Source organism: Serpula lacrymans, assembly GCF_000218685.1.
Source record: "Serpula lacrymans var. lacrymans S7.9 unplaced genomic scaffold SERLAscaffold_4, whole genome shotgun sequence".
In the NCBI taxonomy this organism is placed as follows: Eukaryota; Fungi; Basidiomycota; class Agaricomycetes; order Boletales; family Serpulaceae; genus Serpula; species Serpula lacrymans.
The window spans coordinates 2815305-2843189 of record NW_006763293.1 but is presented as its reverse complement, the minus strand read 5'-3'; the positions used below and the strand labels follow the sequence as shown (position 1 = coordinate 2843189).

At 46.2% G+C, this 27885-nt stretch overlaps 10 protein-coding genes across 10 annotated transcripts; 8 read left to right on the top strand and 2 right to left on the bottom strand.

Moving 5' to 3' along the window:
• Positions 1–30: 30 nt before the first annotated feature.
• On the top strand, positions 31–2597 carry SERLADRAFT_462439 (uncharacterized protein; the record flags this gene model as incomplete). The annotated part of the gene is made up of 11 exons (XM_007316056.1): positions 31–209; positions 275–382; positions 455–733; positions 791–876; positions 943–1028; positions 1090–1458; positions 1515–1656; positions 1716–1798; positions 1850–1950; positions 2004–2086; positions 2151–2597. The coding sequence occupies 11 exons, from the start codon at positions 153–155 to the stop codon at positions 2398–2400; spliced, it is 1644 nt and encodes a 547-aa protein (XP_007316118.1).
• On the top strand, positions 2588–4330 carry SERLADRAFT_462434 (uncharacterized protein; the record flags this gene model as incomplete). Its single annotated transcript, XM_007316055.1, has 3 exons — positions 2588–3371; positions 3423–3585; positions 3636–4330. The coding sequence occupies 3 exons, from the start codon at positions 2604–2606 to the stop codon at positions 4124–4126; spliced, it is 1422 nt and encodes a 473-aa protein (XP_007316117.1).
• A 317-nt stretch (positions 4331–4647) lies between these two features.
• Positions 4648–5455, top strand: SERLADRAFT_383952 (uncharacterized protein; the record flags this gene model as incomplete). The annotated part of the gene is made up of 4 exons (XM_007316054.1): positions 4648–4758; positions 4818–4898; positions 4952–5004; positions 5055–5455. The coding sequence occupies 4 exons, from the start codon at positions 4735–4737 to the stop codon at positions 5146–5148; spliced, it is 252 nt and encodes an 83-aa protein (XP_007316116.1).
• Positions 5456–5587: 132 nt separating this feature from the next.
• SERLADRAFT_435802 (uncharacterized protein) lies at positions 5588–7939 on the bottom strand (the record flags this gene model as incomplete). Its single annotated transcript, XM_007316053.1, has 6 exons — positions 5588–6643; positions 6697–7008; positions 7059–7423; positions 7477–7588; positions 7645–7736; positions 7789–7939. The coding sequence occupies 6 exons, from the start codon at positions 7937–7939 to the stop codon at positions 5588–5590; spliced, it is 2088 nt and encodes a 695-aa protein (XP_007316115.1).
• Positions 7940–8822: 883 nt separating this feature from the next.
• On the top strand, positions 8823–11009 carry SERLADRAFT_360502 (uncharacterized protein; the record flags this gene model as incomplete). Its single annotated transcript, XM_007316052.1, has 7 exons — positions 8823–9365; positions 9413–9584; positions 9663–9834; positions 9903–9985; positions 10038–10187; positions 10237–10347; positions 10546–11009. The coding sequence occupies 7 exons, from the start codon at positions 8823–8825 to the stop codon at positions 10860–10862; spliced, it is 1548 nt and encodes a 515-aa protein (XP_007316114.1).
• A 105-nt stretch (positions 11010–11114) lies between these two features.
• SERLADRAFT_462423 (uncharacterized protein) lies at positions 11115–12388 on the bottom strand (the record flags this gene model as incomplete). Its single annotated transcript, XM_007316051.1, has 4 exons — positions 11115–11497; positions 11556–11730; positions 11790–11970; positions 12029–12388. The coding sequence occupies 4 exons, from the start codon at positions 12303–12305 to the stop codon at positions 11261–11263; spliced, it is 870 nt and encodes a 289-aa protein (XP_007316113.1).
• A 285-nt stretch (positions 12389–12673) lies between these two features.
• Positions 12674–14425, top strand: SERLADRAFT_462417 (uncharacterized protein; the record flags this gene model as incomplete). Its single annotated transcript, XM_007316050.1, has 5 exons — positions 12674–12981; positions 13077–13365; positions 13433–13886; positions 13943–14041; positions 14177–14425. 3 exons carry the CDS (start codon positions 12775–12777, stop codon positions 13501–13503), a joined length of 567 nt encoding a protein of 188 aa, XP_007316112.1.
• A 1913-nt stretch (positions 14426–16338) lies between these two features.
• SERLADRAFT_435797 (uncharacterized protein) lies at positions 16339–16781 on the top strand (the record flags this gene model as incomplete). Its single annotated transcript, XM_007316049.1, has 3 exons — positions 16339–16363; positions 16441–16556; positions 16620–16781. 3 exons carry the CDS (start codon positions 16339–16341, stop codon positions 16779–16781), a joined length of 303 nt encoding a protein of 100 aa, XP_007316111.1.
• A 1624-nt stretch (positions 16782–18405) lies between these two features.
• Positions 18406–20124, top strand: SERLADRAFT_435796 (uncharacterized protein; the record flags this gene model as incomplete). The annotated part of the gene is made up of 10 exons (XM_007316048.1): positions 18406–18443; positions 18501–18564; positions 18620–18760; positions 18811–18874; positions 18931–19062; positions 19111–19160; positions 19219–19226; positions 19678–19693; positions 19744–19769; positions 19830–20124. The coding sequence occupies 10 exons, from the start codon at positions 18406–18408 to the stop codon at positions 20122–20124; spliced, it is 834 nt and encodes a 277-aa protein (XP_007316110.1).
• A 3572-nt stretch (positions 20125–23696) lies between these two features.
• On the top strand, positions 23697–24722 carry SERLADRAFT_435795 (uncharacterized protein; the record flags this gene model as incomplete). The annotated part of the gene is made up of 1 exon (XM_007316047.1): positions 23697–24722. One exon carries the CDS (start codon positions 23697–23699, stop codon positions 24720–24722), a length of 1026 nt encoding a protein of 341 aa, XP_007316109.1.
• Between the last annotated feature and the right edge of the window lie 3163 nt (positions 24723–27885).

Below are 27885 nucleotides of genomic sequence, written 5' to 3'. Positions count from 1 at the left end.
GATCCGGAAAGGTAGCCAGTCGTCCTATCTGAGATCCGAAAGTGTATCCACACATGAAGCGGTCTGACCTTCTTCACGCTTGCTTCTTACTTGCTAGACACCATATAACTGCATTTTAACCCCGTATCTTTCACCTGTATCTCTCACACATTATGGCAAACCCACAGCTTGCGTCTTTCAAGGTCCCCATTGTCGACAATGAGCCCATGGTGCGCTATCTTAGTCCCTTGTCTCGTAAGATTATGGAAGGACTCACGCAAAGATCGTGATCTAGAGAGGCTATGCGGTTGGCTCATCAGAGCGTAAAGCTCTAGAAGCAGCAATCGTCAAGATGGAGCAGGAGCTCCCCTTCGAAGTCCCTTGTATCGTGAATGGTAAACCAGTAAGCAAGTGCGATCAAAAGCAGTGAAACAATCGATGTAATCCATACCCCATTTGCCCAATCGCATTACAGGTCAAAACTGGGAAATTGGCAAAACAGATCATACCATCAGACCACGCTAGACATCTTTGCTCGTATCACGAAGCTGATCAGGCCACTGTGGCGAGTGCGATAGATGGTGCTCTTGCGGCAAAGGCTGAGTGGGAGGGCATGCCTTGGAACGATAGGGCTGCTATCTTCTTGAGAGCTGCGGAACTCGTTAGTGGGAAGTATCGCTATCAGTTGATGGCAGCTACGATGTTGGGCCAAGGCAAAAATGCATGGCAGGCCGAGATTGATGCTGCGGCAGAGGTAAGGAATCATAAAAGTAAATCCATATGAGCCACTTATACTGATACTGGTTTGCAGCTTACCGATTTCTTCCGATTTGGTGTGAAATACGTGGAAGAGCTGTATATTCAACAGCCGCCCAAAAATGCTGCGGGCACATGGAAGTAAGTACCGCACCACGACCCGCACCACGACCCTTAACCAAATTGACGGCTAACGCACGACCTTAGCCGCGTCGAGTACCGCGCGCTTGAAGGCTTTGTCCTTGCCGTTTCGCCATTCAATTTCACCGCTATCGGTGGTAACCTCCCTGGAAGTACGTCCGCGCGTCTCTTGTAATCGGCATTTAGCTTCGATCTAATTTAGCCATCTTGCAGCACCTGCCCTCGTAGGCAATGTCGTGGCGTGGAAACCATCGCCAGCTGCTACCTACTCTAACTACCTCGTGTACCAAATCCTTGCTGAAGCAGGTGTTCCCCCCGGTGTTATCCAATTCGTCCCTGGACCTCCCCCAGAAGTAGTCGCACAAGCAATTGACCATCCCGCTTTCTCTGCGCTCCACTTCACGGGTAGCACATTCGTGTTCAAGAAGCTGTGGAAAGATATCGCTGCCAACTTGGACAAATACAAGGGATACCCAAGGATCGTGGGTGAGACTGGTGGCAAGAACTTCCATGTTATTCATAAATCGGCGGATGTACGGAACGCGGTGTTGCAGAGTGTGCGAGGCGCGTTTGAGTATCAAGGTAAGGTTGTAACATCAGTCAGAGCGATTTTGGTTAATTCGGGTTCTAAATAACAGGACAAAAGTGTTCTGCTCTTTCGCGTATGTATGTTTCATCGTCCCTCTGGAATTCGGGTTTCAAAGATCAGTTCCTGGGAGAGATTGCAAAGATCAAGGTTGGAGTACCCCAGGACTTTAGCAACTTCATGGGACCTGTGATGTACGATATTGCCTTATCTCTCGAGGTCTTAGTGCTGAATGTTATGATCTTGTGCATAGAGGAAAGCCAGCTTTCGATAAAATTGTTGATTACATCGGCAAAGGGAAGGCTGCTGGAGGAGAAGTTCTCATCGGTGGAACTGGTGAGTCGGCTTGTATGATCCAAGGAGGCGTAGCTAACAAACTCTCATTAGGTGATGATTCCAAGGGTTATTTCATCCAACCCACCGTCATTCTGACCAAAGACCCGCGTTCCGTCACCATGGCTGAGGAAATTTTCGGTCCTGTCGTTACTGTGAGTATCGTAGTCACCACTTTTCCAACTATTGCTGAAGCCGCCTGGTCAAGGTTTACGTTTACGATGATGCAGACTTTGAGAAGACCCTCGAGCTCATCGACAGCACTTCACCTTACGCTCTGACAGGTTCCATGTACGCGCATACAATCATCATTTCTTTTGTTTTTTTTGTTACTCACTGTCCTCCAACTAATTAGTTTCGCGGCTGACCGCAAGGCTCTCGTGCTCGCCACCAACAAGCTTCGCAACTCCTCTGGTAACGTGTACTACAACGAGAAATGTACTGGTGCTGTTGTAGGCCAACAGCCCTTCGGTGGAGCACGCGCGAGCGGTACGAACGACAAAGCCGGAAGTATCAGCATTTTCTACCGATTCGTCTCTGCACGCAGCATCAAGGAGAATTTTGTGGGCTTGGAGGACTTCCAGTACCCTTCGAATTTGATCTGAGGAAACCCGACACTGTTGCCTAAGAGAAAAACACGTTATTTCTTTTTGCTGTACTGTTATAACAAAAACTAAAGGTAGCGGAAGAAAGGAAAGCAGCTATATGTGTAGCACCAGTGTAGCATATGTATTTTCTGCCAATCAGGGGGTTTCTATTTGCGATAATTTTTGTGTGCCGCCTTGCATCAACATAGCCAAATAATTGCATGACTGTGCGCTTGACCAGCAGCTTCCGTTCATCCCAGATTCTCCAAAACCCTTTGGCGCCTGCACCTAGGGCATGGCTTGCATCTAGGAGCATACATAAGGGTAATATAGCTAAATCAAGTGATGAGCGAAGTGCCAGCGCAAAATTATTCGCAGATGCTGCTCGCGAGGAGGCGGAAGAAGCGGAATCCCCCTCACCAAAGAGGCCCAGCAATATTACTCTTCTAGAGAACCAAAATGAGAACTGGACGGGGGAAGAGTCGATGCAGGATGCTGTTCTGCGTATGCTTGTGGACAAGTACAAGCCGTTGCGGGGCGGTCCTATCAGGACGGCAGAGGAAAAGTTGAAGCAGGTTCCACCGCGCATACACTCGGACGCTGCTTCCATATCTGAGACGGAGAGGGCATCACGGAATTGGGAGGAAGTAGCGAATGAACCTTTGCTCCCAGCGGTCGAAGGCCATAAACCGTGGCATACGACTTTCAAAGCGCCTTCGCACGCAACTGCGTCTATCAAGTTGGGCACGTTCCCTCTGGTGTCCGCCCGGACATCTACGAAGTCTTCCGCTACGGATGAGCGAACTCGGAAGACGGAGAGGGAGTTGCAGAAGCGGAAGGAGCAAGCTGGTCGGTTGACTCGGGCGAGGGAGTCTACCTTGGACTATCGGCTTGGAATCAAGAGTGGCCATGGTGAGAATAGACCTTCCGTTCGAGCTAATCCTGTTAGCATGAGGGGATGGCAGAGTATGATTGAGGATAAGATTGAGGTATCTCTTTTGTTCTGCTGTCGTTTCGTTGCTCATTTCTGACTGTCTCAGAAAGCACGACTTGCGGGTCAATTTGATAAAGTCAAGGGTAGAGGTCAGCCGTTGGTGCGACAAAGCGATGAACGCAATCCATTTATCGCACGAGAAGAGTTCTTAATGAACCGTATCGTGCAACGGAATGGTGCATCTCCACCATGGGTAGAGGTTCAACTAGGTTTGTCAGACATAGGGTTCTTACGATAGGTGAAACTAATTATTGAGTAGAACTAGAATCTGCTATCAACTCTTTTAGAGAAATGCTTCGACAGTCCTGGACGAGGCGTGCGGTCAGGATGCTCACGGTGTCGCAGCCTGCGACTTACCTTCCATCGTTGGCTCTCGCTGATATCACCTCTTTGCGAGATGACGAATGGGAAGAGCGTGAACGATCGTATCATGATACGGCGATAACGGAACTGAACTCATTAGTCCGTAAATATAATGGACTGGCGCCGTATGCAGTCCGCCGTCCATACTACGAGCGTAGCGCTGAACTGGCCAAAGTATACGAAGAATGCGGGGAAGATATTCTTCGTGGGATTTCGAGGAGAACGAACGAAAATATCAGTTGGCAGTCTACGCTTCCACGTTCCGGGGTCAGATCATCTGCGAAAGTTGGCAGTGATACTACAATTGGAGATTACGGGCTCCCATTGAAACTTCGGGATGTGATTCGAGGTTGGCTGACCAAGCTAATAGGAAGGCCATGGCGATGATCTTGGCTGGACGTTCCTCATGTATGTCAGCTCGTGGTGTAGGAGTTTTCAGGCAGGTATATATTCATAATCTTTCATCCGTCCTAGAATCCGCATTTGTAGCCCCATCATCTTGTTCGTCGCTGATATTATTGTGTATCCCCCACCGCTCGCTCTTCTGTAGACACGAGCCCTGAATGATACGATAGCCGAATATTTCCCTGGCATTTGATGCCGCGAGGCTTCGGAATATGGAGGCATGTAAGCAGCTTCATATGCATCCGTGCTCAACCATAAACACACTTATCGAGCTGCTTTGAGTACAAGCGGGAGTTGATGGTAAACCTGAGTACAACGCGTGTAATAAAGCGCAGAGAGACAATGGTAACGTTATTTATTGTGCGGATGTTTACGTGAAAGACCGACGGACTGCCCCTACTCGGACAAAGAAAATTCGCGATTGGGCTAAATTTCCACGGCGACATTCTGCCTCGTGGCTTGCCTCGCTTTTTGTGAATGGCGGCCCAGGTTCCATCTAATCTATAAAAACCCTCCATGCTTTTTTCATCTTCCCAGCGACATCCCCTCCTGATTATCTTTTCCACTCTTCTCCCCCTTCAACGTCCACCATGGCAAGTGTCGAGGAAATTATTGTGCGTATTCTCCACGCTCGCTGGCACGTACGACGCTGAGTGGCTGAGCGCCAATTTAGATGGGTGACTTCGTGGCTGTCAACCATGACCGTTACGGCCGCAGAGAAGGAATGGTAGTGGGCTCCTACGTTGACTATGCTGTGGGTGGCAAATGCTTGCGTTTCTCATACCTTGTTTAACGTGTGGGATATAGGGTCGAACCATTCTCGAGGTTCAGCTCGAACCAAATGAAGTTTACGCTGCCTGGTAATTTCTACAGTCTCTACACAAATCTATCTCTGGACTTGGTTTCACAGGTACCCCACCGTCACCCGCGTCAAGCGCACCGTGTCATACGCCACCCGTCCTACCATAAAACAAAGAACTGTCGAGCGCAGAATTTATTGGTGAAGCGCCCTAGGGTCTTCGTCTGTTCTTTCTTTATTGCTTGGATATCATTTTTTGTGTTGGATAACCTTTATACTTCCCTCGAGGGCCATTGCCCGCCGAGTCCATCAGGACTCATTACTTGGTGGACGACGTTGATCGTGGACGTTCACTATTGCACAAGATGTACGAATGGGAGCAAAGTTTGCTTGGTTTTACTGGGACTGGGGAGTGGTGCTAGATCTGTTTGAGTAGCAGAAACTTTTTGTATCACGCTTCTTGCATGTCTTGTCACGATAGGAAATGCAATGATTGCTCTGCACTATCCACTATAACTGCTCAAATGTCTAAAAAGGATCATTGATAGCATGGTGTATGTAGATAAAAGTGAGCAGAGAGCCATCGAACTCAGAGGCTAAAGATACAAGTTCAAAATAAAATGATATAATCAGAGGGATAATAATTATGCGGTGAGGCCTATTACGGTTGACGACTGTGGACTTTGTATTCGATGTGATTTGGAGGACAAGGGATGATGTCGCGAATGAGACGAGGACGTTGAGCAACTGTGCAAAGAGTCCATCTGTGGTGGTGATTTGGGTGATTTAGAAGATGAGCTCGAAGTTAATGATGAGGACTTGGAGGGAGATGCTTTGACCTGGTTAGGTATGTGCGAGGTCGCGTCCCCGTTGGCTGTTGGTGCTCGGAAAGGTGTAGCGTGGCCGTTCTCAGAAGGTTCAACTGTGGTGTTGCGTTCAGAAGGAGTAGCAGATTGACTTCTACCTCGCCCAGCGGCCACGCTACGAACAATTCTTGCGCCTAGCATCGACCTTTCGTCCATTCCGTCCGGCCTAAGGCTGCTCAACGACAATGTTGATCGATTGATATCCAGGCGAACAGGAATAGGGCTCTGTGCTTTCAGTGTTTCCTCTGAGCTCCTAGGAGAGTCGTGCAGGGGAAGTATACCGGGACGGGACGAAATCACGCGCTCGTAGTACAACATGAACGCACCGGCACCCTCTTGCAAGACGGACTCTATCCCACATTCTCTAACAGAGTCGTCACTTATACGTAGCCATCCGTGTCCCGGTCGATATATGGAATCAAGGGCGTCGTCGTCGTCCCTAATAGGCCCCAACCGTTGGCACTTGGCACACTCGCAGTCGAGAGGATCCACCTGCTTTGGTGGCGTATAGCGTGGTTGTACTGACGTTGGTCGTGGTTTTCGTCGGTAACAGACGTAATGACCAAACGAGTGTTGTCCATAGTGACAGACCACTGCCGATAGGCGGTAGAGAGTGCGCGATGTGGCATAGGTGGCAGGCGTCGGGGTTGTAGAACGAGGTAAGGCAGGTGGAGGCGAGGATATGGGGACAGATGGGGCTGTTGATAAGTTACCGGAGGTGCTGAACGGGGTGAGGTCAAGGATCTCTGGGAAGACGATGCGAATTGTGTTCTTGGCTGCATACTGACCGTAGTGCAATGAGCGATTGAGATGCAATGCAAGAACGGGAGGAGGCTGAAATGGGACATTATGCGTGATCCAGCAGAGATTAAGTTGAATGCTCTTACCCTGGCAATCATGGCTTGCTTTGTAGAAGCTCTACTGAACACCTTTTCCATCTTGACCCCCTTTATATCATCTTCGATCCGGCCTTGGTCTAGGGCCGCCTTCACTTTCAATTCCAACTTTCTCGCATCCTTCGCTCGTCGCTTCTTCGACGAGGATGCATCAGGGTCTGCGTTCACCACATCTGCGAGTCTATCTGCTTCTTGTACAAGCCTGTGATGGGTAGCTACCATAGAGCATTTGCGACAGATACAGTCAGTCAGTAACTCCAGCTTAGTATATTCTGCAAGGCATTCTTCGAGTCCGCAGCTAGCCTGTAAGATATCATTAGTGAATGTGCGCTGACAAAAGGCTATTAACGTACAGCCATACGAGGTACCGCTAGCTGCCAACTGTCAAAAGCAAAGTGCATGACAGCCTCTGTGTATCCGCACTCCATGCAGCTTCTTCGGTTTGCTGTAAGTCCGTCGAATACACTTTTACCAATCTCTCTATTGGCTTCTCCCATCCGCGAAAGGCCACCGAATCCACGGTCACGATATTCTTCTTTGTCGGTTGCCAGAACTTCCTTCTTTATACACTCTGATACAAGTTGAAAGAGCTCTTGAGCATCTTGGTGCTCACGAGACGAGAAGAGAGAATTGTGTTTTCCAGAGGAGTGATCCGCCAGCGCAGAGATAATAGCCATAGGCCGTATGGAATTATAAGAAGATTGGGGAGAGTTCAGATCTGGAGATATGTCATATTCGTTGGCAGCTCCACTGATATGACAATATGCTTACCGCGGAGCAGATCTTGCAGGGCGTCTATGACGGGTGAAGGAACATCTAGTGCTTCAGCTTTGGCATGGACAGCATCTATATAGGGCTGCAAATACGATAATGATGCCATTGCCTGGTGTTGAAAGACATGAATAAGTACACCGGTATTGGTGGTCAGTACACACGAACCTGTAATGTCGAATTCATGAAGCAGTAGGTGCCCGAGATATTGACTAATCCTGGATAATGTCCTTCGACATGCTCCTCGCCATTCGTGGAGCCTTTGCAGGCATGAGATAACGATGTTGTCAGACCGGAGTAAAAGTTACCCACCTGGTTTGGCATATCCGTTCAACGCAATTTGTTCAGCACGAGAGCGAACATGTTTTTTCTTGAGCTTTTTGGACTCGTGAGACGAGGTGGATGTCGAGGAACCATAAGACCAGCTCCAGTGAAGAAGTGAGTCCAACACTTCGAAGACCATGGTGAAACACCACAAGAAGTAATTGGTACGGATGACCTTGGCGCAAACGAGGACAACTAACGGCAGAACGACGAATAAAGTGACAAATGGAAGAGCTTGTTGAAATAGAGGGTCCTTGAGCACGTTGAGGCAAAAACTACGATACTCCCCTAGAATGTGCATATGTAACGGTCGAATACCTTCAAGGTTGGGCCAAAGACATGAGCAAGTCTCGCATTCAAGTGGAAAAACACAATAACCCATGTCTGGCATACGTAGCCACCTCGATGGCGAGTATCATTGCCATTATTAATCATAAAGTATGGCTACCTAGCGCAATGGTAGCGCGTTTGGCTTCGATGCCTCACGGATACCAAAAGGTTGCAGGTTCGAGTCCTGCGGTGGTCATCTTTTTGCTATTACTTTCTTGCCACTTTACCTAACTCTCACGTGACCTCCCCAGTTGGGCGCGACTGAGCGCGACCAGACATTCATATTACAACCATCTTACATGTCCTTTGCGGACTTTGTTGTTAGTGCACCACTCTGTTTCGAGGCTCGCCTCCTTTGTGCATAATAACTTCGCGTATAACAAGGAGGCCACCTTTCTTTTTCTTTGGCCCCCTTTTCACTGATGGCTACCATGTTGCTCTCACAACACTCCTCAAATCCTCTTGAGGTGCCCTCCTCAGACGCACGCAACAAAGCCTACCTCCGCAGCTACATGGACGCTAGAAAGACATGCGGAGAGGCTTATTTGTCGTCAGGGGATATAAGCCACGGCTTCGTCAAGCCAGAGGTCGAGGAGTACCACCAGCATCTTTCACAGATATATCCAGCACAAAAGTTGGGACAAACACCCCGCGCCAAAGGGAGACCCGTGATGGTTGATTTGGACGATGACATGGAAAGCGGTGATGAGCTCAATATAACCACTGGAGGAGATGAAGATGGAAATGATAGGGATGACGACCAAGACAATGACGATGATGCACAGGGTGAAACGGATGATGAAAACACTATCTGTCTCAAGCCACCAGAAGAACGACAGGAGATTGAACGAGAGATTGCTAGTCTGGAAGATGCAGTCCCTCTGCTTCGCGAGGACTACAAGATCGTCGACAGACTTGGTACAGGCACATTCTCTTCCGTTTATAAAGCGATAGATTTGGGCTACCACGATAAATGGGATAACAATCCTTGGCATGGCCATCATCCGTCAACTTCATCTGCATACTATCAGTCTGTGGAGCGTGCAACAGAGAGCAAGGTGTTCGTTGCTATCAAGCGAATATACGTCACTAGCAATCCCGAACGCATACGGAATGAAATATCTATTATGGAAGATTGTAGAGGTTGTCGGCATATATCCCAATTAATAACCGCTTTTCGTCATGAAGATCAAGTTGTTGCCATCATGCCCTACCACCGCAATGAGGATTTCCGGGTGAGTGTATGTGCTTCGAGATAGTAATGATACTAAACCTCGTACAGGATTTCTACCGTGACCTGCCAATGGCTGGTATAAAGTCGTATTTTCGCTGTATGTTTCGTGCACTACGCGACATACATGCCAGGGGCATTATACATCGTGACGTGAAGCCTGCTAATTTCTTGTTTGACCCTCGTACCGGAATTGGTACATTGTGTGACTTTGGTCTTGCAAGTGTAAGCATCCATAGTGTTACAGGGTTATATCGGTCGCTTTTCTAACGCTTGTATCTTAAGCGTATGGAGGGTACAGCACCTAGTCATAATGCATGCCTGCACACCGCTCCTTCACGTGAAAATCCTCATGGCCGGATCCGACAACGTAGTGAGTATGACCTGGATCACTTGAAAAAGATGCAGAAGGAAGCACGGCAGAAAAGCTCTTGGCCTAGTGATAGGGTCGGTTACCCTGACAAGGACACTCGGTAAAGCCGACTTATCATGTCTCCTAGGAGTGCGCAACAACTGTATGCTAAACTTTATTGCGTTTCAGTGCTCACTCGAAAGCTAACAGAGCCGGAACTCGCGGGTTTCGTGCACCAGAAGTCCTGCTAAAGTGTAGTCAGCAGTCGGGTGGTATGTGTAAATCTGGCTACTTCCTTCTCTCTTTGCTGAGTCGATAAATCAGCAATCGATGTTTGGTCTGCTGGGATGATATTGCTTTTCTTCCTTACTGGCAAGTTCCCACTTTTCCAATCCAGCGACGATGTCGAGGCTCTCATGGAAGTTGCTGTCATCATCGGTCGACAAAAAATGGAAAGAGTAGCTATGTTACATAGTAAGTACCACAGCTATTCTGTTGGAACACTAATGTCACGTACACAAAGGTCGGACATTTGCGACAAATATTCCTTCACTGGCGCACGAAGGAATATCATGGCGGGATTTTGTCGAGAGGCAAAACCCTGAGATATTCGATCCCCCAAAACCGAACCCTCGTTATTACCCTTACAATTCTGCCTACTCCCATCTAAACCCCCACTCTCATCCTCAATTTCACGATTCCCACCTTTCACTCCCACCATCTTCATCATCATGTTCGACGTATGAAAATCATTCTGCTTCGTCATATTCTCGCTCATCATCTCCAGGGAACGGCTCACCCGCACCTCCAACGCGCAACGAACATAGGGCAGATATCGAAGCTGCTTTTTCGCTTCTTGCTGAACTTATGCAACCAGAGTCGACGCGGCGCATAACGCCACGTAGCGCTTTATATCATCCCTTCCTTGCGGACCCTTCAGAGCCCGAAGATGACGAGTTTTTCCCTCACCCTTTTGGCCAAGGCGCATGTGCAGAGTGGCATTTCCTGGATGACGTTACGGAGGAACCTTGTGTGATGGTGAATGTGGATGGTGAGGAAAAAGTGAAGAGGTTGGTGGCTGGAGAGGGCATTGCGATTGGGCGGTGGCCTTGTGAGTTCCACAGACAGGATTTTGGTTGCACGATGTGAGGGGAAACAGGGGAAAGCCTGAAAGTTTCTTGCGAAAGCATCGAGCAGCACCTGTAGAAGACATGCAAAAGGCTAATGGGCACAAATGTAACACTACTCTACTTTAGCACGTAGACTTTCTACGATTAATAAAAGACGTAACCAACGAAAGAATCGAGAAAGTAAATCGTTGACCAAATAACTGACAGACAAAGTTCGTTGTCCTTCTGAATATAGAAATCACTACCGATTCTTCCATGCGCGCTGCTAGTGCAGTGGTCTCAGGAAACATTTCATCTAATCCATGAATATGTGATTAAGCTACGGTTATCTGAATGATCGCAGTCCATCTTAAGTTACTCATGGTACAGTATATACAAAAAGAGTCGTGAAAGATCAATGGAAAGAACAGAATGTCATCACAAGATACCCGGTTCATCCTGGATGCCCCGTTTAATCTTCAACAGAATGGCAGTCTTCCAGTTGTCTAGTTTAACGACCTGGTCGAACTCCACAACAGTCCCCGTAAACATCTCATGATCCCCTGATTCGATGGCATCGATAAGACCCTTGATAAATTTAGCTTCTCGAGTAGAGCTGAAGGTTGTATCTTGTGAAGAGTACTTCGTCATGTTTCGTTTAGCGGTGATAGTGTCCTAGTACATGGGAACGTCAGGGTTGAAACGGCAAAAGTCTATTGTGTACGGTACTTACTTTCATGGCAAGAGCACACAGAGAGGCTCTTAGCCAATACTCCTTAACACTGTACTTTGTGAGGGCAGAAGTGAGAGAGTGGTCTGCGACTTGTTCGTATCGGGCGATGGCTTGAGGGTACTCCTCCAACTCGGCATGGATATCAGCAGCATCTTTGAAGCATGCATTCGCCGTACTGTGTAAGGAGCATATTAGAATGCAGTCACAAAACCCCCGGTAATATACAATACGTACGCTGTAGCGTCCTCTTGGGCGTACCAATCGCCTGCACGGACAAGGCTTTCGCATGCCTTGCGTATGTCGCTCAATTCTTGTCGGTATATCTGCGCAACTTCCTTTTCCCTATCTGCAGCTTGACGGAATCGACCACTTTGAGTTAGCAGCGTTATAGTTTGCGTCAAGGCCTGGATAGCCACTGTTGGAATGGGCTCAGTACTTCGCTCTCCACTTAATGACGAAGATACGGAACTCACGGTCAGGATATCCTCTCTTGTAAGCCTTTGCGGCATTCCACCATGCGTTCGATGCTTCGTTGGCTTCTTTGCATTTCTCTCTGCACTCTGCCTCCCTTGAGAAAGCATCACCTGCTTCTCTGAATAGCTTGTCGATCTTGAAGGAGTTGGCCGCTTGTTGAAAGAGGTCGCCAGCTTCTTCAAATTTGGAGGAGGAGGAAGAGAACCATCCAGCGGAAGAGCTTGCCTTCTTGTTTGCCTTCTCCAATAACGTTTCCGCTGGCGATTTTGTTGGCATTCTTATACAGTCAGGGTGAAAGGACGCTACTGCACTGCCAATACTGCACAGTCACTCCACTCAGTAAAAATGCTTAGTCAAGCAGCAACATCACGCCGCCCGACAAACAAACCTAAAGTGGACGATCACGTGTCTCGCCCACTATAGTGAGGTAACTTAATATTATTCGTGACAAGGAAAATGAAAACAAAAGAATGACCACCGCAGGACTCGAACCTGCAACCTTTTGGTATCCGTGAGGCATCGAAGCCAAACGCGCTACCATTGCGCTAGGTAGCCATACAAAAACATTTTTTGCAAGATTCATGTGGCATCTTTTACTGTCGTGAAACCCTTGTTCCTCACAGCCTCGAGGCTCCTCAGCCTTATCCGTGGCGTTCTATCATGTTCGAACTGACCAATCTGACCCCTTACCACTGTGTCGCTTTACATACATTACACTCGTCAAGCATCGCGAACTTACAACAAGATGGCTTTGAACTGGACGATGCTGGATCCTGCTACGCGTGTCCCAATACCCCTGCCGCATGAGCAGACTATCTTGACTGTAGACTCTAAAGTGGAGTATACTGTTATAATCCCAAAGATTCCACCATCGGGCTCTGCCATCGCGGGTGGATCTCCGGATACGAAGAAGATGAAGGAGGCAGGTAGACTCTGGCTTACAGATAAACGAGTGCGCACCCGTTTTAATGACGATATCCCGATATTGACTTGAGGTTTCTTTATTGTCATATCCTACTGTGGTATCCGATGACTTTGCTTCTTCAGCTGATATTCACCACACCTACTACTGGAGGCTCCAAGCCCTCCTTTGACTCGCTTTCCATACCATTACATTCTATACTGTCTACGAAGTTCGAACAGCCACTGTTTGCGGCCAACTTCCTCACGCTAGATGTGGATCCATCTCCAGAAGGAGGACTTACTGATGGAACGAAAGTCGAAATTCGGTTCAGCGATCAAGGCATTTTCCAATTCGTGGGTGTTCTCGACAAAACCCGTGAAAGGACCATATATATGAGGAGACAAACGGCTATGGGAGAGGACGAGAATTTACGTATGTTGAACTAAACTGAACCATTATATCTCGTCCCATGTGGCTTATTATTGTTCTTCCTGTGTAGCCGTTTATTCTTCTTCTGCTGAGGGAGGTTCATCGACCTACACGGATATGCCTCCTGGATATGACGCATAATTTTTTTTTTCACGTAACGCTGCTCCCTTTGTCTCCACACGTGTACTACTTCTGTATCGGCTACATTCGACGCATTCTTCGCCGCTACCTCGTGCCATCTTACTCACTTGTTCTCGCAAACGTGATGGCGCTCTTCTAGCGGATCCTGATCCTGCTACTTTCTGTGTATTCCGCAGCCAGCTCTAACGTGTGTCAACTTTGTATATTAGAAGGAACGACTACCTTTTTCCTAAATGGTATGAGGTGTGAGGGAGACTAACTCAGCAACAGTATTTCCTGAGGATGAGTCCTCGTCGTGGAGTGCTTGACAATGTTCCCCGGTTCAATCGCATCGTATGGCATCATACATTCGCAATGGCAGCTCATTTTTCGGGCCAGACTTGGTACTTGCTTCTCGGTACTGCTTGGAAATTTCAAATGGCTTACAGCACTTGGACAGCTGTGTTTGTCTTTGGCTGTTCGGGTCAGGATATGGACGTTTTTAGACATTGTACTCAGTTGAGTACAAGCGATGTCTTGAATACGTTGCTCGAAGTATGTAAAGTTTTGTCAAGTTACTTCATTTTACCTCCGAAAGGGAGCATCAAATCAATATCCCCCACTTCCATTTAACACTGTTCGGGCGCCACTCACTCACCCTGTGCTAAACTGACATGCACTTCCATTCAGCTATGTTTAGCCTCACCATCCCCCTTCTGGAAAAACGACGTTCTGTGCGGTATAAAAGACCTTTGGATATGCACTCAAGAACCAGATCATCTCAAACCCCAACTTTCATACAATGTCTCAAGAACTGGAAACTAGTGCAGCTCAAGGACTCGAAACTGGTGTATATGTCATCAGCAGCATCGCTTTCCCGGGTGGTAGCATAGGCGTCGAGAAGAGTGGCCCTAGGGCTTCAGGCATCACTCCCAGGAATGTAGTCTCATGGCCAGCCTCGCCAGACCCTGAAGTGGTAAGTTACTGGGTTTTTCGATCTGATAGTCGTTTTTTTAAAAACCTATCCTTCAAGGTTCAAGTTAAGAACCTCGGTGGAGGTCGTTATAACCTCATCAGCGGTGGATTAGGTACTTCTCCGAAAAGCAAGAAGCTTGTTGGAGTTGTTTTCCCTCCTACTTCTGGAGAGACCTGGGGCTTGGAGTATAAGTCGGAATACGATGGTTATACGTGAGACTCCTACCCATCTGTCAATATTTCGCATGCGCTAATAAATGTACAGCATCTCATCTACATCTCAGACTGGCGCCTGGACCTTACCCAATGGAAACAAGTACACTGAGGCAAGTCTCACAACGTGGTTAAGAAAAAAGCTAATCGGGAAACGTTGCTTGCAGCTTGATGTCACTTCGATTCCTTCGAACGCTAAACCGGATGTCCTCAAGAAATCCGTGTTTCACTTCCTCAGGGTTTACCGCCCGGGTCATGGCCACTTGGACGAGTAATGCTCCCACTTGCAGTGGTTGATCCGCGAGATTGTACAAATATCAAGCCGGGTACATTAAATACGATGTAACGTGTGGCTTGTATCAAGAAATTACCATTGTATTTTGATTAGACTCCGTTACGATCTGGTCTAAGTGACTCATCGAGACCAAGTTCTACTTAAGCTTGATGTAAATTATCAACTTGGTGATGCGGTTGAATGAAAGTTGAGATTCGCTTCGCCGATCAAGGTATCTTTTAATCCACGTCTCCTCGATAGCTAAAGCGACACAACCTTGAGTATGAACTTTAATATGTTTGTTTCAGCATCACTGTCATTGGCTACGGTGAAAGCCTGTGTATTCTAACCCACTAAGGCGTCCGCGCAGTGCTCCTCTCAAGCTGTGGGTGTGTGCCTGTCGTTAACGTTCCTGCTTTATCTTCGGTTGTAACCGGAAAATTGCGACGCGTTGAGTTGACGGTTAGAGTCTTGCTGACCAACTACATTGTTTCAACCGCTAGCTTTGTGCGTTTGGCCACAATCAGATTCTCAGTTAAATGATTTGAAGCTTACGAGTCGTGTTAATCTTATGCGGTATATTAAATTGCCTCGCTCGCTCTTCGCAACGCACTCCCGACGGTAGCCTGTTTGGTCCAGTGATGCAGGCTCAAACTATTCCCGGGAGAAGCAATTAAAACGTAAGTACCCTTCCTGATGAAGTGTAAGTGTTCGCTGTCAGATCACTGACAGGTAACATATATACCGACAGGTATGAGAAAGTCAAGGCCCTGCACATGAGCGGGGTGTTATTATTGTGCTCGGACCTGATACCGGCGAAACTCAACTATACTCAACCTATACTCACTTTACTATACTATTCACTCTTTATATCGATATCCCAGTGCTCAAGTTCTTCATCAAGCTCGCTTCATCTGGAATCAACCATAGGTTAAGACTACTAGTGAAGAGTCACAACTTGCGTTGATGTGTCCCCTTGATCGGAAAATCAGGGATCATTGTACTGTACGGTCGGTGAGTCTCTTATAATGATGAGTTTTGCAAGGACCGTGCCTATACTATATGTCTATCACGCATCCAGGACTATGGCCATGTCCAGTTTTGCGTTGCTGGTATGGGACTATATAGCGACGTTGGAAGATGAAGTCAGTTGGTCTTGCTATAGCTGGCGCTGAAATTCAGTTGACTTCAGGTGCAGTATATTTGGTCGAGTCCTTGGTCGTGCTTCAAAGACATATTTCTCGCAAATCGCCATGGAAATTTGATATGTCAAATTATCTCTATTTGCATATTTACAAAGGATTCGCCTATCTTTTGGATGTATTCCCTATCGCATATTCTGACAACGAGTTTAGTATTGTTCCTAAGTAGTCTTGTTCCACGCCTTTTATGAAATGATCGCCTTCGCTTCTGTTCACGGTAAGGACGATATATTTCGTTTCAAACAGTGCTTTATAGCTCACGTCGTGATTTCTTGTAGCTTTGCTACTCATCAGGGCATGGTGTATACGGAGGCAATCCCAAAAGTTCACCTTCACTCTCATATTCTCGTTTACCGTTTATACTGTTTTCTGTTTCGATTCGTTTGCTCGGGGGTCGATACAGGATACGTGTAAGGGTCTAGTTTTCACGGCATTTCTGAAGGACGAAATAACTTTAGAATGCCGGACCGCAGGAAGCCCACGTTTCAGGAACCACCTTATCACTCGGTCTCAGTGGCCTGTATCAGGGCCTCCAGCACCCCCCCACCTGGCATATCAAGGATGGAGGCTGTCACGAAACTACATTCCTTGCCATGTATCTGGCGCCTGCTCTAGGGTCTGCGAAGGAAGGTTAATTGTATGTATATAGAAGGCATAAACTTACTTGCACAGAATTTCGTGGAATCAACTGATTCAATGCAAATCGTGCGTTACCCTCCGTACATTCCCGAATTGACCTAATTTTATTTGGCTTGCCGGAATAGGAGATGTCTGTCGGCCGCCCCTATACTTGACCATGGTTTCAACTTTTGAAGCCGGTATAGCGCTACTCGTCACCAGGAGACGCATTGCTCGCGTTTCGCGTCATTATTCTGCATCTGTGTGGCCGCACCCAGCCCTTCACACTCATCTGGTTCCCCCCACCATTACGGAGTCTGACACCCAATAACATTCACAGGAGTATTATTCTTGTGTTTTATCTTTGATCTGTCCTGAATTTCTTTCCAGAAAACAAACAGCCTTACATGTTATTTCTCCGTTATTTCTCCAGCTTTTCCAAGCCAAATTACTCCATAACTCCGACAACGGTACGGTTGGGACAGGCGATCTAGTCGCGAGTTGAGTGTTCGCGCCGTAAACAGGTCTGCCAGCGACGGTAGCAAGGTTGGAGAAAGAGTCAGGTTATTGGGTGGTCAGCTGCCTGTCATAGTATGTCCGAATCTGAATAGGTGCAAATAATCTTCACGTTCTAATGACTGTCAAGCCCTCCCTTCCATAATCAGGTGAGCATGTTGGCTCAAATTCAAGATAAATTTATTAGCCTTTGCATAATTTAAGCTGGAATGTGGGATCATTTTTATGCTTGGCATGTCCCGGATATATTTTGCCAACTTGTGCACGTGTACTCCGCCCCTTTTATTCTCTTGCATTCCTTCACCCACCGCTACTTACTGAGCCTTTTGCGTTTTAGTCAAAGAATATCCACCGAGATAAGATTGCCGGTCAGAGCAATCTTTCCTAATGCGAACATCTGTGATATCTCAGCCGCAGCCGCCATCTACCCTTCTACAGAAAAGCTATGTTATTTGAGCATCTCTCACACGGAGGTTTTCCCCCTGGCCTCTCGGAGACATTGGCACTTTCCGGGGCGCCTTTTCATACAGCGTCCGAGATATCGGCACACTTTTCAGGTGCTCACTTCGATTAAAATGATACTGGTCGTTCATTAGGCGTCTCAGGTTAGTCAAATCAGGCTCTTTGAAGGATACAGTGACTCATCAGGAACCTAGGTCTGGAAGGATAACCCCTGCAGCCCGTGTTTTACTTGACTCATCCGGTTCAGTGTCCGGGTTTCTGCAGAATCATGGTAATTCAAACTTATTAAACTTTGTCTTACTTACAGGTATTTGACCTGTCCTGCTTTTTCAGTTAGAGGTTCACTCATTTTTTACCTAAGTAAAGCTCAAGCGGTCAATTGATTAGTAACTGGTGCCAATGAGGTGCATGTGACAGGCTAAAGAAGGAAACAACGTAAGAATGAGTCTTTTGTACTCTAACAGTATGTATTTATATGTGGTCCTTTCCCTTTGTACCTATCAACGGTCCAGGGCTCACCTCCTGGCTTGGATTCACGTCCGAACTGGGTACTCTTTAGCTATCCTTCAAGTTGGAAAGTTGAACAAGACACTTCTCATCAATACCTGTACCACATCGGTATCACTGCGGCCCAAAACTGTGATACTGATGCAGCCACAGTAAATGTCTGCACAGATCCTCAATGATGTGCGCCTTGTGCGGTGAGCTTCTAACATCGCTTGGTATGAAGAATACAATGTAGCTCATCACCTTTCCAGTTCGATGAACATATCCAGCTACGCTCTGCTTTCATGGGATTACCTTTTAACTTTGCAGGATGAGGTTAGTCAGAACGTGGGTTACGCAACGACATATTCAAGCTTGGTATTTCGGAAAGGTTCACTATATCTGGCGAAGCCCCCGTTCATATTTCAAGGTCCTATTTCTCGCGAATAGATACGGAAACTTGGCGTTTCAAGCGCTTGCGCTTGCTCAGCATTCGTCATCATTCCAGTCAGCCTTCCCATCTCTATGTTCGGTAAGTTTTGTATGTCCAGCAACCGCCACTACTATCTGATGAAATTCAAGTTTTGTTTTTGCTTCATCTTATCTCAAGGTATCTACCAGAGCCTTTCGTTTGCTTCGGCCCATGGTACAGTCTTTTATGGCTATCATTATGCCAAAATGTGCTCATGGTATTATTTTTAGCTATGGTCCTTTTGAGAGCATGGGCGATTCATAGGCGTTCAAGGAAATTAGCTTTTGGTCTCTCCGCTTTGTTTGCCGTCTACATTGCATTGTGCATTGGCCTATTTACTCGTGGATTAGTCCACAATAGGCGTAAGCCTTTTGATGATCCCAGAATAAGTCATAATCTGATGCTTGCAGGGCAGACAGATTTATATTTATTGGAGGAGCTTGTACCAGAAGACTACCAAGTATGTTGGGTCAGGTTGAGAATCGTCTATGGTCGACACTGATGTAAATATTGCATAGATATTGAAGTAAGGCATATTTTTAGTATTGTGTTATATCAACTTAATGCGATTCATCAGTGGTTGCTCTGGTTCAGCGGGTATTTTTATTCCCCAGAGCTCTCGCTATATGACTATTGACTCTCTTTCCAGATTGGTCCTGGAACTCATAGCTTTCGCGGTCACAATAACAAGCCTATATACCCAATATCATAAACATCATGGTGGTAATCATAAACTATCCCCCCTTGTGCGTGAGCTATACAGAGACTGTAAGTCTTCAAGTTCGTAACTGCGTAAGCGCTAGTGCTGACAGTAACAGCTGTGATCTTTATAATGGTAAGTAATAGTAGTCACTGCTGATATACGCATGCGCTCAGCAGCTCTATAAAGGCCAATATTTTTGGTAATACACTCAATCTAATCCTTTGGTGAGTTCACAAACAATATTTCATCGAAAGCACAACCTCATGTCTTGCAGGGTCAAATTTCCAGATGTAAGTCCTAGTTTCTGTTTCGCTCATAAGAAGCTAAAATTCATTTTTAGAGACCACGAGGTTTCATGGGGAGCGTGTATGGCACCATCTACTTTTCTTTGCTCACCAGACTTAACCAAATAATTTTTCTTGTCAGATTCACCCTCACACTTATTAGTGTGACTGGTCAGCGTCTCGCAATCAGACTTCGAAAAATTGGTGCACAGTCGACAGAGGCAACACAGAGTCGACTAAGCAAGGAAATCGATAATCAGATCAATGCACTGTTACCTCAGCTACAATCCGCTACAAATATCAACGAGCGGATACGGGGACACGAAGTTGACACAGGACATTCGGGAGATAGGCCAACGACTGATCTTGAAGAAGCTCGTGGACGATCAAGTGGTGAAGAAATTGAGGTTGAATGCAGGACCATTACGCAGATATGACATTTGGGGTATCTTAATACGCAACTATCAATTTACCATGGATCTGATGTTGAAATATCTTTTTTTATTGAATAGCCGTCCTCTCTTTCACTTGTCATTATTTTCCGAATGTATATATTGCATATATTCATCAAACGGCTCCCTGGCATGAAAAATTAGATATTTTCAGGGGATCAGCTCAAAATACATCAGTAAAGTGTGCAACAGCTTATTCATACTCAAATACCGCTTGTTCAGCCTTTATCATACTTAAGCACTATAAACTACCAGGTACAATCAATGAAATCATTGCTGTTTTCGTACTATGGCCCCCTGGGGCAGACCTGGACCCAGCTGTGTCTAAATCATGCTTCTGCTTCAGTTATGGAGGTGTGAGCTGTGAGTTATCTCAACAGCATTGCACTGGCATGGATGCTAGGGGGAGTAGTACATTTTTGTGATATATCTGAGACACTTTACAATAAATCTAAGAGAAACTCAGCTGCCCAAGGGGCTATAGAAATAACCGAGGTATTCCTATATTAAACCACCTACTACTTACAGTCAGAGGTGCCACTCACTAAGGTATAAAGACTCTTAGGAGTACAATGGCAACTCCATGGAGTGGTGGCTATGCTCTATGGAGAACAATGGCCACTTTAGCAGAGACTGGGTTTATCCGGTTTTGTCACTTTAATCATTAGCAAGAACTTCTATCTTCAAATATGCTTCACATGCCCCTGTTACGCACAAAGTGCTTAACAAAGTCTGAGGGTTCGTCGAGGTTCCTAGGAGACTTATCCGAAGACAAGTTTGAGAATGTAGTTCTGAGTAGAGTTCTTCCAACAAGAGTTGGTCTTCTTCTGAGTAGAAGTCTGATCTTAGGAGTCTAGCTTTGTAAGCGTAAACAGCGTAGAATTGTATTAAAGAATACTACTACTGTTACACGTGTATATATAGTGAAGAGAACTGGTGATAGGAGTTAGGTCCTATCTAGGGCAGGTCCATCCGTTGTCGATGATGAGAACTGTTGTTAGAAAACCACACACAAAAACAAACTAACACACAATCCTCCCAGATTCCACAGAACTTGTTTATGGGCTTTGCCTCCTAGAACAGTGGGTGCTCTGGTTGTTGGTGGGGTGGTATGTATGAGGATCCTTCAAAGTAAAACCCAGAGATGTATGGGTGTGGGTTTTGAGGAGGAGGGATAGTTAGAATATAGAAAGATAGGGGCTTTGTGGCAAGTATAGACGAGCACTACCTTGCTAATTGTAGCACAAGGTAGGTTTGAGAACGACGAGGATGACAAGGTGACAAGGTTCCCAGTGATAGCAGGCTCCTGACGCACAAACTGTAGTGCTCAGAAGGACTCTAATCGAAAGGGATGACAATGACTTCAAAAGTGGGAAGTGACGATGACAGTAGTTGACACTGGTAGCAGTGGGAAGTGTTGTGACCACACTGGATCACAAGCAGTAGTGAGTAGTGAACTTGAGATTTAGAGAAGAAGTCTGGAATCGAGTTCTTGTTTTTATTTACAAGGTAAAATACAGGGGTTTATATAGTAAAAGAAAAGTAGGCTATGCACAGTATAGCTGTGCAAAAAGAATGAGAAAGAACATGAAGGAAGGAATGTATGCTGACAAATCCTGCATAGGTAGTACAGGATAAGATTGTCAAAAAAAGGAAAATAAAGGGATAGAACAATAAATGCTGTGAGTAATGTCACAGGTTTGTACAGCCATAAAGTAAAGTCCAATAGCAAAAAGAGAGCAAGAAAATCATGATGTCATGGGAAGATGCAGTAAAAAAAGGGCAAGGCAAAACACTATCAGTATCAACACAGTTCCTTTATTGTCAGTCAGGCATTCTAAAAAATATGTGTCCATAAAAATGATTCAAAAATCAAAAATAATCGCACTGTAAATGAATGTTCTGCTGAAAAAAAAGAAACTGGAGCCACCGGTCCACCACCTAGTCCAAATCCGACAGTTCCATGGCCTTACCAATGGACTGGTTGTGTTGGACCACCTGATCAAATGAGGGAGGGAGAGGAGTAGTTCCAATTTGGAACAAGTGAGTCCCAGGCAGCGTGTGGTAGGTGTAGCTGTAGCGAAGACAATGGACAAAAGATAAGTGTACCCAAGTGAATGGGACAGCGATGAACATGGGAGACGCAAGGGGATGGACCTTCTCCAGCTCAAAAACTACCCACCCACGCTCCAACCAGGCAAGACGAGCGACCGATGTTTTGATAGTATATGATGGCAGATCGACGTCATGAAGATGGACCTGTTGCCCTATTTGGACCGGCCGCCGGGGCTTTGCTGATATCAGCAGTGGCACATGGTAGTCAAGGGATCGGCGACGGAAGCAGATAGGAAGTGGTGACATCAGAAATGGTGGGGGTGCAAATAAGATGAGGAGGAGGAGGGTGGAGGTGACGGAAAAGTGGATTAGAATGGGGATCCAGAAACGACCGTCAGGTGAGAATAAAAAGGAGAGGAAGGGGCCCATGGTGGGGCTAGGCAAAGGAAGGGGAGTAAGGGAAATGACAAAAGCGAGGGCGCAATGCAATGTGTAGCCAGTGGCGACGCGAAAGTTTGCCAAAATGCCGAAACACGGAAAGTACCGAATGGAAAAGCAAAGGTGAGCGTGACTGGATTGCCTAATAGAGGTGGTGCTGATCAGCCACAAGTTCGAAACAGGCAATATTAATTACTATTTCACGTGGCACTGTGCCTGTGTGGCGCAAAGGCGAGTCTTTTTGAATATTTGCTTTGTTATTGACACCTGTCCATGCTACCAATCAACTTTGGTGCATGACAACACGGGCGCCGCTACCTGATCAAATGGCGCCATTACCCTCATTCCAAAAACTCATGGGAACCAGAAGAACACTTCACCAATGCTGCGGAGATTGTCACGACTTGAGTCAGAGCGCTAGTCAGAGCGCTAGTTTCCTTTTTCATTTTCTTTCATTTTTCTTTTATATCTGATCACGTAACAAACACGTGACAAGAACACAAGATCAGTAGTTAGTCACGTGACAAAGCCTAGAACATTATGTAAGACATTAGTCAGCGCCTCATGGCTACTGCATGTCGTATCAGTCAGCACCTCATGGCTGACCTTCAGAAACGTATATATACCAATACCCATGTACATACTTTCTTCAGTTGTTGATTACTTCTTAATCTAGTACTTGACGCTACTTGTTGATCTTTGAGACTTGTCCCTCCGTTAACTCGGTATAGGGGATAGGAATCTTACAGAGATACTGGAAGCCTATAAGAAGGACCACAAACTGCGCTGAAAAAGGACAACCACACCCACCTCCACCTGTCCTCTAAACCCTTAACGCAAATATGTCCACTTCTAACTCCACCGGTTTCCCTATCACCACCTACTCGATACCCGGTGATGCCAACTTGCTAGCCGACGAATGAGTGTCATTTGCCCGCGGGAAACAAAACAACCAAGCCGATGTCACTGACGCCATAGAGTTAATGTCAGCAAAAGACGCCTATACCTATTTCTTTTACGGGACCAAAAAACACTGCCCCCATGTGTATCAGGCTCTTTCTTCCATGCATACCTTTCTTGCCATAGACCTCATAGCTGACAAACTCCTAAAAGCCATAGACTCAATACGTTCATTGGAAAACGAGCATTCGTGGCTCAACAGTCAGGACTCGAGTATCTGTTGGGCACTCCGGATGGAAAAGTTAGTTTTGGAATCTTTGGAACGACGCTTGAGGATGAGCTCCTTGAATGGGCAGACGGATGCGGCAAGGGAATATTTGGAATCAGGCGGGAGGATATTGCTAACCAAAGCGCACACGCGGATAGAGCGAGACGGTTGTACGACTACTCCTCCACCCGGTTTGTCCCACCAGTCCCGGTTGTACCTAGATTGGACCAGTGTTACCCCGGAGCGCACTTACCACATCATCACCCGTCGGCCTTCACCCATCCCGCCGGGGGGGAAATATATTTCCACCGCCCCAACCAGCCCAGCCGGTCACCAGTTGAACCTCTCCCCCCCCCATTCCACTTTGTCGAGCCCAAAACCACCACCATCCCAATCACCTCCACCTCGACCGGTACAAAACGCCCAAACCTGTCACCTGACGAACCAACGAGGCACTTGGCGCGGCCATCAAGAGACAATACTCCAGATCCCCGCTGTAAGAACTCCATCAAAGCGTCAATCTTGCACGTCAAGGAGTCAGAAAGGCAGTCCGCCTGGCGCAACGCGCAGGCCTGAGACTGGCTCTCCCTCCAATCCAATAAACGTAGATGACAATGCAGCCATGATTGATCAGTTGTACGCAGGAATGTACAATCTAGGAGACGACGATCCAACCACCCCCCAATCTGACACCTCATCCAACACCCGACAAAAATACCATGAAGGCATTTGTAACAACGCTCCATACTACCAAATCTGCGGTTGGAGCAATCATTGCACATACTATTGTGAAGCCTACTATTGCCCCGACTGTGACTGTTGTGCACCAGGACATAGTTTCAACTGGTGCCCCATCCGTAGGGAAGACGAGGATAGGATTCTGATGGAAGGATTACATGGAGACGTCAGCTACGACGTGTAACAACCAAGAGTTAGTTACTCCGGCACACACAGAACACACTATAAAGAAGATGATGAGGAAGTGGTTACCCCTTAGAATGCAGAGAGTTAGTTGGTATACAACAGGAGGACTCGCTGAGGAGTCTCCTGGATCTATTCGGGTATATATACTACTACAGGGTTGTTTGTACATGTGTACTATACAGTTGATAGAGACAGTGGCTGATAATGTCATGGGGCCTAGCCCGCATGGCCAGCTCCACTGTGTGAGAGAGTTGTGTCTAAAATAAGAAGAAAGGCAACGCGGCACGAGAAAGAGGAGTTTGGACAAAAGGGGAAGTGCCGCGTGGCACCATGTGTGAAAGCTAAAGTACAAGGTTAGAGCGGAGAATGAAAATAAAGGAAAGGTCCGAAAATTGTGTTATCGTAACACGACGACAGTTACAATATTGACGGCGAAGGTACTGAATTTTGGTGAAATTCGAAGCAAATAAGGGGGTAATGTTACGGTTTCTATTGGACAAATATTACGGACTATTCATTTCTCTTTACTCATTGGTTATACCATCGGACCAATGACTCATCTCCTTCACGTACATTTCTGTTCCTCTCGAAGTCACGTTACCAAGTATAGTACTTAGTCCTCAACGGACGGACCTGCCCTAGATAGGACCTAACTCCTATCACCGGTTCTTTTCACTATATATACACATGTAACAGTAGTAGTATTCTTTAATATGATTCTACACAGTTTACGCTTACAAAGCTAGACTCCTAAGATCAGACTTCTACTCAGAAAAAGACCAACGCTTGTTGGAAGAACTCTACTCAGAACTACATTCTCAAACTTGTCTTTGGATAAGTCTCCTAGAAACCTCAACGAACCCTCAGACTTTGTTAAGCACTTTGTGTGTAACAATTTCCTGTGCAATACATTTACATCTACTGCTGCAAAAGCTGACTCCGGGTTGATTTTTTGATTTTGGGTTTTGCTTGGATGTGATAAAGTCCTTGCTTGTGTAAGGCAGTGAGGATAAGTTCCTCCTTTTTCCAAACTTCACAAGTGTTTGACCCTGCTGGAAAAAGTGTTGATAACCCCGTTTTAGACAATTTGTGGACAGAGACGAGTGCTAAAGTGAAGTTTGGCACAAGTAAGACATTTGACAGTGCAATATTGTAGTCCTTTTTGCCAACAGTTGCTTGTAGGATTACTGTTTCAATGCCAATGGCATTTACAGAGGATTCATCCCCAAAACTGATTGTCCTCAGAGGATGCAGAACATGGTATGTTCCTGGCTCAAACCAGGAGCGGTGAGGGACCATGTGGGATGTTGCTCCGGAGTCAATAATAATTGTTGTTTTGGTCTTATTGGGTTCTGACACAAGGTAAGCTTGAATGCATTTAGCAAGGGGCTTGGAAATATGTACATGTTCCAATGCAATATGACTCTGTTCCTCCTTGGAGTCAGATCCAGATGATTGCTCCGCCGTATTTGCCTTTTCCTTCTTTTTTCCTTTATTCCTTGTGTCTTTCATTTCCCTTCTTCCTTTGACCTTTTCCAGCTGACTGAAGTGTTCAACACTCCAAGGTGTTGTGTGATTTGGTTTTGTGGAAGTCACACCACTTCTCCTCGGATTTGAGTGCTGATTCGGAACCTCCTGATTATCGTGCAACTTCTGCAGTGATCCGGATCTCAACTGCATCAAAGGTAAGTTTATTTTCTTCAATCGTGTTGATTACCAATGACTGAAATATTTGGAGTGCATGGGAAAGATTGGAGAAGAGCAAAGGCCATGAGTTTGCTATCAACTCCTAGTTTCATTCCGGAGAGGTGTGAATCAATTGTCCGGATTTTCACAATGTGGTCCTGGATAGGTGATGTCCCATCCCAGGACAATTTGGTGAGTTGCTGGAATGAATAGAAGGCCGAGGCAATGTTGGACGTCTGATGGAGTGAGACAAGTTTATCAAATAACTTCTTGGAGCTGGTGAGGTCTCCAGTCCTCATTAGGAGGGCATTTGTCACGACTTGAGCAAGAGCGCTAGTTAAAGCGCTAATTTCTTTCTTCATTTTCTTTGATATCTGATCACATGACAGACATAAGTTGTTAAGCTGCTGCTATTAGCGCGGATAACACAAATACCTAGTTATATCTAGTCACGTGACAATCACGTGACAGAATCCAGACCATGACGTAGAACATCAGTCAGCGCCTCATGGCTGACCTTCAGAAACATATATATACTGAACACTCATGTACATACTTTTCCTCAGTTGTTGATTACTTCTATATACTTTACTTGAACGCTACTTGTTGATTGAGAACTTGTCCCTCCGTTAATTCGGCAAAAGGGATTGGATCTTACAAAATCAACAACTGGTAACGAGTACCGTTCATGAACGTAACAGCAACTATCATCATCATCATCATCATCGTCGTCGTCATCACCCTCACCCTACTAAAGATCTTTTACAAAACTCATACCCAACCTACCATCCCACTCAATCACATTCCCGCTCGCCCCGACACCATCATCTCCTTCTTCCCAGCCAACATATCACCTTCCTCATCCCAAGACTCCTTCATCACAATTCCCCTCTAGCTACATTTTATATCACTATAATTCCTTTGGTGTGGAACCAGAGGGATTTTCCCGTTTTTACCTAGTTTCTACTTCGCATACCTCTAACCAGGCCGCACATTTGTGTCCGCCAGTTGGAGAGGAACCGACAGCTTAACAAGCGGGTTACATTGGGACAACCGTTCGGACCCCAATTTATTACAAATACCTTTTACCTACCTTTTTAGACACACATTACTTAGTTACGTACATAATCAGTGGTGGGCAGAAGAGGACCACCTTGATTAAAAGAGAAAGATAGACTACTTAGAGCTTAGAAAGAGGTGTATTGATCCAGCTTATCATTGGGGAATTCCTTTCTATGCTAAGTAGAGAATTGTATATCTGGATAGGAGAGCAACGCGTCTATTCCAGAGATTACGTATTTAGAGGACAATTTCCTCTACCAAAAATAACACAAATCAGAATCCCATCCCCCGTGATCAAATCAGAAACTCCCCCTCCTCCCCAACTCAGATTCAATGTCGAACCTAGAATATTGAGATTTGCCCGAGCCATCCAACAGCACAGACAGTGCCTTTACCAGGGAAATGATGGACTC